Raw genomic sequence first — 17,500 nt, 5'->3', positions numbered from 1 at the left:
ATACGCATAGGATTCTTAAAGGAGGAAGACGATTCGACTGCTCGCGGCAAAATGGCCGACGATATCGTCTTTGTAGAAAGATGTTTGAAGACGTTTCGGTTACGTCTAAAAGTTACGTTGGAAAAATAAAAGCGTAGCGATGATACGGGAAAAGGGTTGAAAACATTTCAAGAAAGGTTCGTATTACTTGTGTATATATATATATAAAATCTTTTTCTTCGATTTTTCTATCAGATCGTAATACAATACGTAAAATTGTGAATTTTTCCTTTTACAATTCATATTCTTTCGGAAATACAACGATTTTGGGAATATCGACGGAGTAACTACGTGGAAAAAGAAAGAGGGAGAGAGAGAGAGAGAGAGAGAGAGAGAGAGAGAGAGAGAGAGAGAGAGAGAGAGAGAGAGAGAGAGAGAATATAAGAAAAGAAAGAAAATGGAGAAGAAAAAGGATAAGAGGATAGCAAAAGGAGAAAGGAGAAAGAGTAGCGGCACTTGTTACAGTACGTGTGAAGCGAGTGAAAAGGGTGGTTGAAAGTGGGCTAAGATGACGAATAGGGTGAGACGGCCAAGTGTTTCATTTATGCGCACACGGGTCGAGCCTTTCGCTCGATTGGCGCGTATATAAAGAAGAAGGACGGGGAGAAAAAAATGCCCTGGAAGAAGAGTGGAAATAGGTGAAAAAGAAGAAGGTGCACGAAAGGGTACTAAAGAGAGAAAGCGAAAGAAAGAGAGAGAGAGAGAGAGAGAGAGAGAGAGGGAGAGAGAGAGAGAAGGTGGTAGGAGGTACGTACTTTCGATCGAAGAACGCAAAGGAAGGCAAATTGTTGCCACGGTGCTCCACTTTCCAAGCGATTTCTCTGGGCGAGCTTGGAAAAAGTGTGGACTCCAATTTGCCAGAGATTCGCGCTTTTCAGCATCTCGGTTACGAGGTTACGTGGAAAGCATGCTGTTACTTTGAACACGCGATACGTTTTGAACTAGACGAAGTACGCGCTAGGGACCCTAGCTATCTTCCCTTTCTCCCAACCAACTGTATCGACCCTCCACTTTTCTCCTCTACCATCGACAACGATATCGAGCACCATCGCCAATATCGATTCTTTTCCCATCGTAAAAACCAAGATAGAAATGCTATCTATGATTGTGCGCTTTGCCGATACGCAATCAGCCAAATGTACTTTCGTGTAATGGCTGCCGGTGTTGCCGTTGTCGATGAATACATTAATGCCAGAGTAGGTACCTATCTATATATCTATCCACCTACCTACCTACCTACCTACCTACCTACCTACCTATCTAACGACAAAAGTATTCGGGCGAAAGTGTACCCATGTGAAAACGACTCTCTTTTTAATGAAATATTTACATATTTCTATACGAGTTCTATGCGTAGATGGTCGATCGATTTTTCACTTATTTTGATTACTTTAATTTTTCCCGTAACGAGAGATCGTTTTTTCCCCGAACGAATTCTCGTTTCCATGTATATGAGTTCCATCGACAAAAAAAGAAAAAAAAAAAAAAAGAAAGAAAGAAAAAAGAAAAAAGATCGAATTATATTTTATTTCTCAAGTTTCTGGTAAATTTCGTTTCTCGACATTTACTTTTCTACGATACGTGAGCCGAAAGAAAGAAGTATAAAAGGCGGGAGGGGGAGGAGTAAAATATACGCGCTAGCTTGCGAGCGTTCATCGATGCGCGAAATATCTTCCGCAAAGTCTAAATGATATAAGAACAAACGTCACTTGCTTTTGCTCGGTTGAATCGTGGGAGCGTGTAAGCGGAAAGGCAGTTTCCTCTCGATTCGTCGATTCGTTTTATGTATTTCCCGAACTCTCACCGACTGGAAAATATTGTAGAAAATATAAGAGGCGTACATACAACGTGGAATGGAATAAATTTAATCTTCGAATATGGTCGAGTCTCCAATCGTTCGAGAAATGACTATCGACGTTTTACACTTTTTTTTTCCCCTCTCTCCCTTGTAACATCGTCTCTAATTTAAAACGAGCACGAAACAGAATCGAAAAGATCTATGTATGTAACTATAGCACCGTTAGTAATACATACGCTGAGGATTAAAAGTTATATTTAAATATTTATAAATGAAAAATATCTTTATTTTTAGAAACAAAGATAAAAATTTGTAAAATTTATATTAATTAGAATTAGGTTTTAATTATACACCGTATCTATAAATTTGTCAATTCTCTTTTAGATTCCCCGTGCACAATAATAAAAGCTTATAATGCATAAACTCATAGCATATTTGAACGTCGCAGCATATTGTATTCGAACCTACCATAAAATTCGAGATTATTAATGAACCCACGTACGTCCAGAGAACACGCTAATGATCCTATTAATTGATTTGTCGCGCGCACGTTATCAAGATTTCATTTTAAAAATTGGATTTCGCCTGTCCGAACGAGCACGTAATTGTCCACGATGCGACGAGAGCGATTTAAACGGAATCATTGGACGAAAATAATTTTTCATTGCTTTCTGAAAATATGAAATTTAATAAAATATTCATTAAAAAAAAAAAAAAAAAAAAAAAATATATATATATAGTCATTTTCACGATGGTCTAAGTACCTAATATGTACCTAATAATTACATGTTCAAAACGTTATAAAGGACGCTCGTATATGTCAAAATTAATTCTGAAGTTAATAAAACAACTACGACGATATAAGTTTCGTTCATTCTAAACATATTTACGCACGCAACATATAAATGCACGCTAGCGTTGAGTTACTATTAGTCGATAGAAATTTATGATCGGTATTTCGTTAATAAAGATTTGCCAATTCCTACTCCGAACGGCGAATACCAAAAGGAATCTCTCTCTCTCTCTCTCTCTCTCTCTCTGTCTTTCTCTCTTTGTTCATCGCCTTATTTCCTTTCTCATATTCAGGAAGGAGGAGGACTTTGATTTTCAGATAACTTTGAGAGTACAATTACTAACAAAGCGGCATGTGCTAGGGAAGAACGTGCTGGTAAGAGTGCTTCGAAACATCTCGTTTCTCTTAGAAGACTATTACGTGTATGTATGTATATAAGAGAGAGAAGAGAGAGAGAGAGAGAGAGAGAGAGAGAGAGACCTTATGGTTATGCGCGAACCGTACACTCGACAAGAGAAATCCTAGATAACCGACCACTAATTCGAGAGTTGCTCGCCGACGTACACGAAGACGTGCCTGCGGGTTCGGTCTCTCTTGCTCGGTTGAACGTTTGGCTCTTCAACGAAGGGTGCTCGGCTAATTTCGAAAGACGATGCAGGTAAGATAGAGAGAGAGAGAGAGAGAGAGAGAGAATGGTAGTACATCAGGGTGGTTTTGACCGACCTATGGTTTGTTTATACGATAAGGCAAAGATGCCTAAAGGGAATAATATAGAATAAAATTAAAAATCAGTAAGATCGGTACATAACAAGTTTATTAAGCGTTTCCAATATGAAAATAAGTTTTCTCCTCTGATTTAAGAAAAAAAAAAAAAAGAAAAAAAAGAAAAAAAAAAGGAAAAGAAAAGGAAAAGAAAAGAACTTGCAAATGATGTACTTTCGTAGAAGAGGATATTAAATTTAGTTCGAAGACAAGACAGAGATTCACCGAGAGGAAGAAAGAGAAACGTGCTGCTTGACAACGTAGAGACGGAGCTGACGGGACGAGCAAAAGTAACTCCGTTAGATACGGTCAGAGACAACGTCTGAATTCGCAAAAAGCAAATTCGTTGGATGTTATATCTCTTGATGTCTGATATATATTTATCGAGCAGATATATATATATATATATACATATATATATATATATATGTATGTATGTATCTATGTCTGGGTTTCTTTGAATATAGTATATCAACGAATATAGTGTACGTTGCATCCTGTCCATTCATAGGAATACCTCCTATGTACGTATGTTATACGTGGATATAACAACCATATATATCTTATTCTCTAGTGGCGTTAGTATTCGTAATATCTCGTTTGATCCTGAGTATTCGAGGGTTAAGAAAATACATCGTCCTTTCCTCGCAACTTCGACAACTTTGTCTTTCTCTTTTCTATCGTTCTTTCTTCTTCTGATACTCGATGACTGACTGCTTTGCTGAAACGATTTTTGCTGACTAACGGTCTACCCTATTTCTTTTCCTCTCTCTCTCCCTCTCTCTATCTTTCTGTCCGCGTCTTTTTGCACCGACCGTCAATTCGTTCTAGCACCTCCGGCAACGATGGAATTTCGATCGACAGATTAGAAGCGGAGCGCGCAAAGCCTCACCGCGAAGGAGTAGTCCACAGTACGCGCAATACTCTCAAGGGATCCGCAGTAGGAAGAAGGAAAAGGGTCGAAGGGATTTTCTTCGTTTCTTCTCTTTCTCCTTTTCTTCTTCCTTCTTCCTCCTCCTCCTTCTTCACTTTTTTTCTTTTCTTCGTCGTCTTGGGACTCTCTATATCGAGTTCGAGTAGTGCAAGAGGATAGAGTGCACGATTCGAGAGTTCTTTTCTCGCTTAGACTTCGTACTAACTCTCGAGGGTTGCGATAAATGAGACGAGAAGTCGAAGGCCCTCTTACATTGATTCACGATGCCAAACTTTACTCTTTTGCATTTCGACGTATTTAATTCCGCGCTTGATCTCTCTTTATTTTGTTTTATTTTTTTTATTTTTTATTTCTCTCTCTCTCTCTCTCTCTCTCTCTCTCTATTTATACATATAATTATCTTTTATATTTCACTTTTTCTATTATTGAGGAATAGAGGAGAAAAAGAAAAAAGGATAATAATAACGAAAACGTTCAAAAATATTAATTTTTGAAGAATGATTAATTTTTCACCGAGTTGAAATAGGTCTCTCTTTTTCTACTTTAAACGCAGAATAGCACTTTGTATGTTCTTCTTTTTTCTTTTGTTTTTTTTTTCGTCTTTTTTCCTCCCTACAAAAAATGTAAAAATAGCGTACGATGTGATTCATATGGCCGGCCTTTCGTCGTGATTCTCCATTATATCCGTCGCATTGGACCAACGCGAAATATTACATGTAACAAAGAGAGGAAGACGCATAAAGTAGTCACGAGTTTCGGCCAGATTTCTCTCTCTCTCTCTCCCTCTCTCTCTCTCTCTCTCATATTTCACCTTTGTTCGCGTACATTAGTGATTATGATGAGACGAACTGGCGCATAAAAACGAATCGCAAAATTATTCATCAAAGAGACTTTTCGTAATTGCTCGTTGGATTGTAAATTAAAATAATGATCGATCGAAATTATCTTTATATCCATGAAAAAGTGTAAATTAATATAATTGAAATTTTCATTGTTGATGTTGTAAAGAAGGATCGGTCATTGATAATATTAATAATTACTAGATAATCTTTTCTCTGATAATATTATAATTTATGTGAATAAGTTACGCTCAAAGCAACGGATTCATCGAGTTTCTCATATTATTATTCAAAGTTACTCTCGACGGAGCAATCGTTACATAACGAATTAAAAAAATTTGTTAAACGAGAGGTCGTTATTACGCCTTTGACGGGAAATCTTGTAAGAGGAGGAGTAAAAATATAAGATCTGAAGAGCGGAGATCATTTTAATTATATTTCATCTCGGCTTCAGGCGTAGACCCTGAAGCATCAAGAGACTTAATCTCAAGAAAATCGATTTGTATAAATGAATACAGGTATCTACGGTACAGCTGAGCGCCCTAGGCGATATTTAACGAGAATTAATTACTTCTACGCCGATAATTCGTTCTAATTACGTTAATAATATTCAAAAAACGAGCGCCTTATCGTCTATCTCATAAAGAACAGAAATTATGATTGTAAATGACGTTTAACGATATAAATTAAAGAGGAAAGGATATAAAAGAAAAGTGAGATTTACTCAAATAGTTCGGGGAGTAAAACGTTTCAAAGGATTCCCTGTTGTTTGGAACATACACAAACATACACACACATACACACACACACACACACACACACACACACTCTGGTAGCTTTGAATGGATTTTTAAAGAGGTAGTACACTGGATCGATTTGCGATCGCATTTAATCAAACGAGACAGTATATCAAAGGGACGAACGGAAAGGATTGTCTAGCGATAACATACGAAAGTCTCTTTGCGGTAAACGTGTCGTCTATCGTCGAATTACATAACACATCCCTTCCACCGTTTCTCGATGTATCACATTCGAATCCTGTATACTCCATTGACAATAAGAAGATGAAGAAGAGGAAAAGGAAGAAGAAGAAAAAGAAGTAAACAAAAGGAGAAAGAGAGAGAGAGAGAGAGAGAGAGAGAAAGAGCCGCGTGTGAGAATTGTGCCCGATTCTCGTACATGCCACGAGAAAATAAGAATCCTGAAGCGTCGACTAGAAACGAGACTTGAGACGTTTCGAGATAAAGAAAAGGAATTCTTTTTCCGCCTTCTATCTTCCTTCTTTTACTTTTTTTCTCTCTCTCTCTCTCTCTCTTTCTCTCTTTCTTATTCTCTTTTTCCAAGAATCCATTCTCTCCGTCTCCCTTTGACGATTCAACGTGTAAGCTAGTAGTAAGTATACTCTCTCACCTGCACTCCAGAAGCGCGTTCTTGCCCCTCAAGGTGTACGATGGGACATTTATACGTAGTAGCTTCAGAGCGGCGACTGTAACATAAAAAAGAGCAAAGATGCCCAGGTGAGAAGAGAGAGAGAGAGAGAGAGAGAGAGGGAGAGGGAGAAAGAAAAAAAAAAGAAAAGCAAATTAATTCCATTCGTAATCTTAATTTCTTCGTGAGGTATCACCGACATTCCACTTTTATTCTTGTCTCCTCTATCTCTCTCTTCTCTCTCCCTCTCTCTCGGTTAGTTGTTTTTTTTTTCTCTTTTATCTCTCGAGCTTTACGATCTTAGTTAAGAAAGATATTAAGATTACAAACGAATTAATTTTGTTTTCCTTTTCTTTTATCCTTTTCATCATCTTTTTCCTTTTATTTTGAACAAGTCACTCGGTACATAATGTGGCTATTTTTTTTTTTTTACTCGATTTTCTTAACAAATACTTATTACTTTCGTTCGTCACCAGGAAGAGATTAAGAATTTTTTCGATCGATTCTAGGATTGTACACACAAGTGTCTTTCTATGCTCCTTTCAATTTCGAAATCGAAAAAATCCTTGACCCTTGGGTCAAGCAATGACGATACAATGGTGGGACTTTAAAAGAGGTTCTCCTTCGAACACTCGACCCCATACAACAAGCTTTCTTTTTTCTTTCTTTCTTTTTGTTTCTTTTTTTTTTTTTTTCTTTCTTTCCCCGACCTTCGTCTCGAGCCTTGAACACATCGGTGACAAGGGTATACAAGTTTGGAAAATTGTAATACGGTTGTACTACGAGTATCTTAGGAAGAGTGGATCGGAAGTGGATCGTGCTAGATGTTCAAACAATGCTTCGCGAGATCTATTGTGAATGTCTTTTGTGAACATCTTCGTATTCTTTCTATCTCCCTCCCTCCCTCTCTCTCTCTCTTTTTTTGACTTCCCTCCTACGTAGATACTTCCTCAACCAAACGCGTTTTATCGATCCCTCGAACGGGACTTTAATAATAATGCATTGCGTTACTATACGTATAATATCTCATTGATAATATCTACTTACTTTGCTATATATATATATATATATATATATATATATATATATATATATATATACATATACACAGTAGTATGTACACAGACAGCAGATATATGTATAAAATTAGCATTCTCAAACAAATCTTAGCAATTCTTTCTACCAATGATTCTACTCGCAATCAATGCAAATCATACGAATTACGAAGAATCGTTCCGCCGACTATATTTTACCTCCTACAATTCTATCCCTTCTTTTTCTCCTCCCCTCCCCTCCTCCCTATCTCCCTTCCAACCATCCATCGGATTATTCTAATCGTACGATTTGTATGCCGGTCATTTTGAAAATCTTTACGCCCCATAAAACATGCTGGAAAGAGAAGAAAAAAAAAAGGAGAAAGAAGGAAAGAAAGAAAGAAAAAAAAGAACATTGGTTATGCGAAATTAGTCAGTGGAATAAGACGATCAAATAATAAAGTTAATAATGAAGAACGTTTCTCATTAAGATATACGAGAGAGAATAGTATTTTTCTTTCTTATGACAGTTAAATAAAACTCTATTGTACCGTGTATAAGATGTGTCCAGACAAATTAAAAGGGCTTCTTTAATTAAGTTCCATGGTATTTCCCTCGTAATACAATACGAATATCTATTTTAATGAAACTATTTTGTGCTGAATGGAAGTAAAGGAAATTTGTAAATACAGTGTTGCTGAAGATTTAACTATGAGATATACTATCGTTTCGTGTTAAATATTCCTTATGTTGGATTATATATTGTTATAGTAAATAAACATATTGTTTCGTATCTTTTATTTACTTTACGATAGAATGAGAGAGAGAGAGAGAGAGAGAGAGAGAAAGAGCGCGAGATAAAGTCGAAATTTTCTCTTATTTAAGGAACACAAAAAAATAATCGAAACGCCGTAGCAGCTTTTTCTGCTCTATCTTTTTCATCAGGGTTGAAATGCACAACTATCGAATCTAGCGTTACTTTGTTATTTCCCTTGGCGAAGGAATCTTCAGCCATCGAATAAGTCGATACACGAATTCAATTTTCAGTGATTCCTTTCTTTTTTATCTCTTCTGTTCTTTTCTTCTTTCTTTCTTTCTTTCTTGTTCTCCCTTCTTTTTAAAGCAAAGAATGGCGAAATGTTCCTTTTTCCGAGGAAGCACGAAATAAAGAATCGTTCGAGAGTAAGCACGTACATGTATAAACGTGTGTGTGTGTGTGCGTGTGTGTGCGTGTGTATGAATACACGAAACCATTGTCACGTTTTTTCCTTTTATGTTGCATAAATTATTCGAGAGACTCGATTTCACTTTTTTCTTTGTGTAACTTCTTTGACTTCTTTTCATTAATACGCGTAATAAGAAAGAAATACTCGTTATATTTCCAGACATTTTTGATCGTCCTTCGTTATAACAAAGGTATTAACTAATAAGATCTTATCTTCTTCTTTAAATCCCTAAAGGTGGATTATCTTGATTAGTTATAGGCATCGATAAAACCATTTAATCGTTAATAATCAATACGAAATCCTCAATTTCGTGGCTGTTACGAACTGCCTAACGTCGTTGCATTAACTAAGCATTGCGATAAATTAATTCTCGTAGCAATAGAGAATAGGAGGAAGGTGTGGCCTCGACCGCAGGCTGGCCTTGCTTCTCTAATCATCGATATTCCTCGTTTCTCACCGCAATGACCGCATCTGTTATACCCAAGGAACAATAACGGCACTTCCGGATTAAACCAAAGAAGCCACACCACCGATCATCGATTCGTAAATTCTCTTCTGACCACTTTCGTATAACTGATCTCTAATCTTTGATTGCTCGAGATAGTCCCGAGAACGACCCTTTTGGTTAGAAGACACATATAGAGAGATAGAAAGATAGAGATAGAAATAGAATGTGACAGAGAGAGAGAGAGAGAGAGGAGAAATTCTCGATCGAGTCCTGCCAGATTCCACCTCCTTTCAAATCGTTGAATTAATTACACGTCGCCGGTTAGACTTTGAATAGTCATTCGAAGTTGGCCGATCGAGTTGGAGGATGGTCAACTTCGAAGGACGATCTCGAATCGCGAATCGAAGCGATTCTGCTTGTCTAAGGAACCGATTACGAGCGTGTAACTCTCTCTCTCTCTCTCTCTCTCTCTCTCTCTCTCTCTCTCTCTCTCTCTCTCTCTCTCTCTCTCTCTCTCTATGTATATATATATATTAGTATATGTATGTTAGAGTTTCCAGAGGTAACAGCCTTACGAAGAAACTTTTAAAATAAACTTAGATAACGAAAATTGAACATTATTGAACGGATAATGAAATTCTTGTCAAAATTAAGATCGGCATTATTGATAAGTTCATTCAATAATAATTCTATTTGATCTAATTATTCTGAAACATAAAAACAATTCAAATGTATGGTCAAATTTAATAATTCGTAATTTATTATGAAAAATATCAAGAAGATTTCAATTGTTCGACGTGTTACCGAAAAGTATTAAAATCGGTAGAGTTAACGTAAGCACCATGAAAGAGCATACATTAAGCTGGATCAGCGGAGTAGTGCCTCGTAAAGCACGGCAATGTAGTGGAGAAAGAGAGATGGCTAGATAGTCAGCAAAATGGGGAAAGAGAGAGAAAGAGAGGAGCAAAAGTCGAAAGTTACGTAGACGAAGTGGAAAGAGAGAGAGAGAGAGAGAGAGAGAGAGAGAAAGAGAGGAGCTCGTTTTAATTTTAACTTATCTAAGGACAGCATAAATTCGTGGCTAAAACACTGCAATAGTTAAAAGTTCGTGCATAGAGAGCAGTAAGGTATCTTTAATTTATACGATCTCTAGTAGTTTCTTTTTTTTTCTTTAGAAAAAAAAAAAAAAAAAAACAAAAAAGTAACTACAATAACACAACCATGTACTCGTTCATCAAGTTGAGATTGAAAATTTAAATTTATTAGAAATATATAAATATAGACGATCTCGAATAAGAACCATTGGTGGATAAATAGAAAAATTAACGGGATGGTTCATACTGCATCGGGGAAAAAGGTTCGAGTGATACGTCGTAAATATTGGAAAACCGTTTCGATGGATCATCCAGACGACATTTGACAAGAGTGACGGATCGTTTTGCCTCGCTCCTCGTAGTTCTCTCTTTTCCACGCCTTTACGATCTTTGTCCACTCTTCGAAATGAGATAGCTATGAGGTAGGAAATAAAACTCTAAAAAAAAGAGAAAAAAAAAAAAATCCCGGAAAGAGATTTAAAAAGAAAAAAAAAAAAAAAACGAGAGAAACGAGATTAAAAAAGGAAACGGTCTATTTTGTCGTTGGAGCAATTCAACGCAATTTATTTATATGATGTTTTTTTAATGTCATGATAATTTTAACGAATTCATTTCGCGCGTCGTCGATGCAAAGCATTATTAACATTCGTCGTTCGATCTATGGGAGTTGATATTAATTTTACGTTTGTATGTAGATGCGTATGTATGTAGATAAGTAGATACATATATAGATTATCGGTGAATGCATTTAATAGCAAGTACATGGATACAAAACATTCATATATTCGAAAACATATATAACGGATCTTTTAATTTTTCAACGTAATGAAAGTGTTAGAAAGAAAGAACGATTTAAAGGGCAAAACTTTTATCTTTTTTTAACAATTTTATCGTGAGTCCCAATCGTGGTAAATGTCACGATGATAGCTCATGAAAAAGGAAAAAGAACCTTCTCGTTCTTTTACATAGGAATATTTACATACATACATACATACATACATATATATATATATATATATATATATATGTACATTGGTACATAGGAATCATAGAGCATAGAACAGAATAACGCGACGCGACAGGTTGTTTTTGCAAAGCGACCGACAAATTTTTCCAACGAATAAAAGGTCTATCAGTGGGGGGGGGGGGGGGGGGGGTAAAGAGAGAGAGAGAGTGGGAGGGAGGAAGAGAGGAGGGAGGGTGAAATTTATAGGCCGAATTTATCTCTCGTTTGAACAACGTACAAAATCCACCGGTCGAAAGTGTATCGTAAACGTCGATTTTCACCCTCCGATCGTGTAACTTGCCACATTAATGGTCATCGTGAAATACTAGAATGAGAAGAGAAAAAAAGAAAAGGATAAAAGTTCCTTTCCGAAGAAAATCCTGATTATGAATCTTCTACCACTTCTTCTTCTCTCTCTCTCTCTCTCTCTCTCTCTCTCTCTCTCTCTCTGTCTACCTGTCTTCTTCTCTCTTTTTCTCTCTCCTTCTTCTTTTTTTCTTAATTTATTAGAACGTGTATAATGTAGATTCTTTAGTTTCAAATGTACAGCCAAAATCGTCGTCATTTTCTTTCTCCTACCCTCCTGGTTCCATCCCTACCCCTCCTCCCCACCACCACCACCATCAACCCCGTCCTCTACTTTTCACTAGTGTCTTACAATTCTCACGAATCGCGTGTTACTCTCGTTTTACCTTTTGTCTAGATAGAACGACTTTTCTTGCGCTCGTCTACCATTTCTCCATCTCCGCCTCGGCCCTCCCCCTCGTCCCTCCCGCTCCACTCTGTCTGCCTTTCTCGCTCTCCTCTATCTGTACCTTACTACAAGAGAAAGGAAATTTCACGCGTAATTCAGTGAAATGTCGTAATACACGTAGGAGTGCTCGACACCTTTTGTCCTAGTCTTATCCTATTCAGACGAACTCCTCCTTTCGAAACGCGATTCCCTTTTTGGAAACGGTGGCGCACTGATTTATTCATTGTTCACGGATGCATGGGACTAATTGACGTTGTAGTCGGCGCGACTCTACTCTCGTCTTTATTAAATCCGCTCGTCGGCGAAGAAAATGGGGATATAGAGGGGGATAGGGTAAGGAGAGAGGGAGAGAGAGAGACAGAGAGAGAGGGGGAGAGAGAGAGAGGGAGAGAATAGAGGAAGATGGAAGTATTCGATCTACCGACTCATCCTTTGCTCGACTAGTACGTTAATTACAGAATGTTCGTCTTATGATCGTCTTGGTTAAAGAGTCTTTGAAAGAAATCCAGGAGAATGAGAAATTCGTTTGTTGCCGGATTTCTGAGTCCTTTGAAATCCAAGAGGGATGAAACCTAATGGTAGCTTTTCTCAGCTGTTTACACTTTCGAAGTAAATTTAGTCGAAAATTACTCATTCTTCTTCTATCAAATTTAATTTCTCTTTCTCCCTCTCTGTCTCTCTGTCTTTAACATTTCTATGATACTATAATAAAATTAAGATCGTCAATCTTCGAAGAAAACTCTTGAAATAATGAAAAATATGATCTCCAAGCATATCGCATTACACAATGTGAAAGTTAATCGAAAAACGAACTCGTAAAATCCCTATAGAAATCGATCGGTCTTCGTGTTACCTTGATAACGTTGTCGTCGGGAAAAAAATTGTACCGCGAAATATGCCTTGGTGCGTTTCAAGCGTCACCGTCAATCGTCAAAGGGACGCTCGATTTGCGACTTATCGATCGTGTTTTAAAGAGTAAATCGAGCGGAGGACGGACTGTAGAGTACGTCGAGAGTCGAAAAAAAAAACAAAAAAAAAAAAAAAAAAAAAAGAAATAAAAAAATAAAAAAAACAAAAAGAAGAGAGAGAGAGACCAGAGGATAAAATTAATCGTTGTTGCGTGCATCGGCTACGCTGATGCTTATCGCCCGGCCGTGCGTGCGTGTCCTGGCAGCTGTAGAAATAAAACCAAAATATAATTGTTGCCCCCTCGAGCTTGGTATACGCTTCGTGTTTCGGCAAACCAATGAGAACGGTCTATGGCGTATTATTAATAAACGTTAGAGATGATACTTTCTTCGAAAATTAATTATAGCTTTATATGCATTAATAAAAATTTATAACTTTTATTCCTGATTTTATTTCGAATATTAAAGCTATGTAATATTTCTGTATCATTTCAAAAGTACCAATTAAATGTTGTCAATTTGATTATTCGACGAATAAGGAATAAAACAAAAAGAAGAAAACAGAAATGAAATATTATTTATATATCGCTTCAAGCTAAAAATCCATTGATCTCTACCCGGTTATTACGTTTATCCTTTCCTTCATAAATTCTATTTTCAATTTAGCTTTTTTAAACAGCTTGAAATCGACTTCGAGGATCAAGAGGATTATATTTTTACAGCGAGGAGATTTTCGAGAAATCACGTTATCGATGAGTACATGAAACTGTTTCCTCTCCTTCTCTCTCTCTCTCTCTCTCCCTCTCTCTACCTCATTCTATTACAATCTCGAAATATCAATCGAACTGAGTGTATCAGCGAAACGTTCGGTTTTGTCCGCGTCAAACGAGCGAAAGAGCTTTCGATGAGTGGGTTTGCACTATCATGCAAAACTTAAAAAACTTGTTATAGACGAGCGGACGACGTACCGACGACCAACGTCAATCAATTTAAAGCCGCATTAACGAAACATGAGAGCATCTCTACCTATCCATTTCTACCGTTGCCAGACTTTCCAGCATGACAGCACGTATCACGGAAAGCTATTAAATCCTTGCGATATAACAATTCATTCCGCGGTTGGTTGCTCCTCCTTCAGAAAACTCCATTATTCTATCTCCGTATACGTCGGCTTTGTCCGTCTCAAATTAAACCGCGGACGTTTCGTTGTCCGATAAAAGAAGACCTTTCGTTCTGTCGCACATCGAGGTTGGTAACGGCTTCGACATTAATAACGCATCATGTCCCTTTGGATACGACAACGACGACGACGACGACGACGACAACGACAATGACAACGATAACGATGAGCTGCCGCGATCGAGTTGACGAGGATGAAGATATAAAAGTAACTTTTCCAAGCGACGAACTCATACGGAAGGACACGGATGGTCGGGATTCAAGCAGCCAAAGAACTTTCTCTACTATTTTTCTCGATACCAGCAGAAGGGAAAAGTTCAAGACCTTCTTAGCTTATCACAAGTAAAGAAAAGAGATACGATTCTCCTGGCTTTTGGGATCAAGTGTCCCAAATATTTGTCCCACGCCATTCGGGAACGTAAAATAGAAGGTGAAACTACCATCGCTCGATATCCCTTTTATACTTAAGTAAGGCAATGGACGATTGGTTGCTCTCGTATCTTTTACTTTTCTTTACGTCCGATTAGTCGGACAAGATCGTATATTCCAATAAAAAAAGATATGTGTGTGTGTGTGTCTGTCTATCTCTGTGTGTGTGTGTGTGTGTGTGAGAGAGAGAGAAAAGGACGGGACGAGTCGCTTATCTTATCCCATAACGCCTGTCCGTCGTCTTAGTAAAGAGTTTCTCCTATCTGGTCACGCCATGAACCCCTTGAAATTCGTGCCTTATGTGTGTACGTACTCGTGTAAGAATTAGAAATTCTCCGAGAAGAGATCGGAGACACGGAAAAGAGGTAATGGCCACTGCTCCCTGTATTATCGTGCCTACGGATGAACTGGTCACGTGATTCAGAACGTCTCACGGCATTAACGTTTCCATCGGACCCTCTTTCTTCTCTTCTACCTTGTCTATGACTTCTACCTTATCTCGATTCTATTCGTCGTCGTTTTCTTCACGAGTAAACGAGTCATTCTAAACGTAATTTTCATACAACGCATTACGCGAACTGCCTAATATTTTATTTCTAAGAAATTATTTACTTACACATTTTTTCATATAACTAATCGTTAAGCCTTATGCCTATATGTGTCTGTAAATAATGTATAGAAAGTAAATTATAATGATGGTGTTTTGTAAAAAAAAAAAAAAAAAAGAAAAAAATTTTGTAATTGTTTATAACAATTTGTTTAGTATAATTGTGTGCGCAAATTTATATCAATTATTAAGAGTTCCTTTTCTTTTTTTTTTTTTTTTTTTTTTTTTTTGACGGGACTTAGCAGGAAAATGTTTATGACAAATTGTTTGTAACAAATTTGTTTATAACAAATTGTTAAATATATGTAAGCATACGTACATATATATATATATATATGTATATATAAATGCATTAAGGGATATGTTCTTAAAAATTATTTCTGGATATTGTTTATAACAAATTGTTTATAAAAGATTGTTGTTAACAATAGGTGCGAGAAGATAAAAAAAATAATCTTTAAATTAAAGTCTCTACGATTTTTAGTTTCAAAGATATTCCCATTCAAGTTTAGAAGACCCATTGACCTAGATAATTTCTTTGAAGAAGGCCATTGACACGCTGACATAGATAAATTCCAGGAATTTACGCGAGACGTCTGGCTGACGTAAACAGTTTTTTATATTTACTACGACGCGTACTCGCGTCAGCTGTTTATTGTGAATGACTAACTTCAAGGAATTATATTTTCAGAATGGGAGGTCGTATGGAGGTGAAACAAAGACCATTTTAAAAGGACAAATGTTCTCTTTTTAATCATCCATTCCAACGTTATCGATATATTATAATTTCGAACCAATTTCGAGTAGTCTTGCATTAGACTATAAGAGTACGAAAATTTCCTTATATATGGATAATTTGCATTTGGAAAAGAAGCTTAAATGTACTTTAGATTATTTCTTTTTTCGTTAATTAATTTTACTCATTAAAACGATTTAATTAATTTAATTACGATTCGTTTCAGGCTACACAATATAACTCCATCAACTCGCAAAACATATTTGACTTTCTAGGTTGCTACGTCGAAAAGTCGTGGCATGGATTTCTCGCGTAAGGTCATTCGTAGGTCTGCTTTAGCTCGTTGATTTTAAATTTTAAGTTAACTTGACTACTTAATTTTTGCCGCACAAAAGTTGAAATTTCGGAGTTTAAGCCCGAGTTTAAATTGTAGATTGCGTTAGTGAGACTGGTCGTTCTCGAGTTGAGTAGTTCTCTAACTCATTTTAAGCAGATCTCACTCTAACGATTCTTTATTTAACGAATGAACTGATCGATTATATATAGATATAAAACCAATTAAAAAACTATTTACTATTGAAAGAATAAAAGTAAAGAACAATGAAGCCGGTATGACGTTAGCAAGTAAAATGCATATTGCAGAATCTTTTCATCGAATAGATCGATAATAAGTAAAAATAATTAATCTTTATATATACAATACGAGCAAATGTTTCGATATTGCTCTATAATATCAACATTCATTTTTTTTCTTTTCTTTTTCTTTTCTTTTTTCTTTTTTCTTTTTCGATCCCATCAAATCAGATCTGTAAAGTTTAAAAATTTCTTTATCCGAGTATTTTCTTTTTTTTTTTTTTTCTGATTTTTCTTATCTATTCATTTGGACAAGATTACGCGAGACACTGGTAAACTTTCTACAAAGCTATATTTCTCAAACGCAACCGTCTCCATCGACCTTAACTTTCGTGATTCTCCCCCTTTTCGCGTTTCCGATCAGATAAAAAGCGAAAGTCGAATTTTTAAAGCGCCGCCTCTCGAGCACCAGCTAGTTTACGTGAGTCAAACGATTATAGACTTCGTGCCAAGCGATAATTCAGTCGGGTAGCGATATAGACCGATATACACGTAAATCCTGTAACATTGGACAGTAGCTGGACGTTATAAAATGGTCATCAAGGAAAGTTACCTCTGTGTTTCTTAACGTACCAGGACCTTTACGACGTTTCCGCGAACCCTCGAAATGATACGTATGTGTAACTTCTTACCACGGTGGTTATGGCGATAAATTTATCCGGCCGATAAAAAGCTCGATTTTTGTCTTTATGAGCCTCAACGGAGTCCCTATATACTTTGACGAAGGTCTCCTTCCGACTTATGGCGTGACTTTATTGCCCTCTTCTTTCTTTCGGAAGAAAGAAGAGAAAAGAGGGGGAGAGAGAGAGAGAGAGAGGGAGAAAGACGAAGTAGAAAAGTAAATGAAGAAATT

General features: G+C 36.8%; 1 protein-coding gene across 5 annotated transcripts in view; it reads right to left on the bottom strand.

The window, feature by feature from the left end:
* LOC124953092 overlaps positions 1-17,500 on the bottom strand; it is a 118,595-nt gene that overhangs the window by 28,373 nt on the left and 72,722 nt on the right. For all 5 annotated transcript variants that reach the window (XM_047504005.1, XM_047504002.1, XM_047504004.1 and 2 more), the window contains one exon: positions 6,576-6,651. In XM_047504005.1, coding sequence (XP_047359961.1) covers positions 6,576-6,651 — 76 coding nt within the window. The remainder of the gene's footprint in view (positions 1-6,575; positions 6,652-17,500) is intronic.

Source organism: Vespa velutina, chromosome 11, assembly GCF_912470025.1.
Source record: "Vespa velutina chromosome 11, iVesVel2.1, whole genome shotgun sequence".
Classification (NCBI taxonomy): domain Eukaryota; kingdom Metazoa; phylum Arthropoda; class Insecta; order Hymenoptera; family Vespidae; genus Vespa; species Vespa velutina.
The sequence above is the reverse complement of the archived record's forward strand: the minus strand, read 5'-3'. Positions and strand labels throughout refer to the sequence as shown.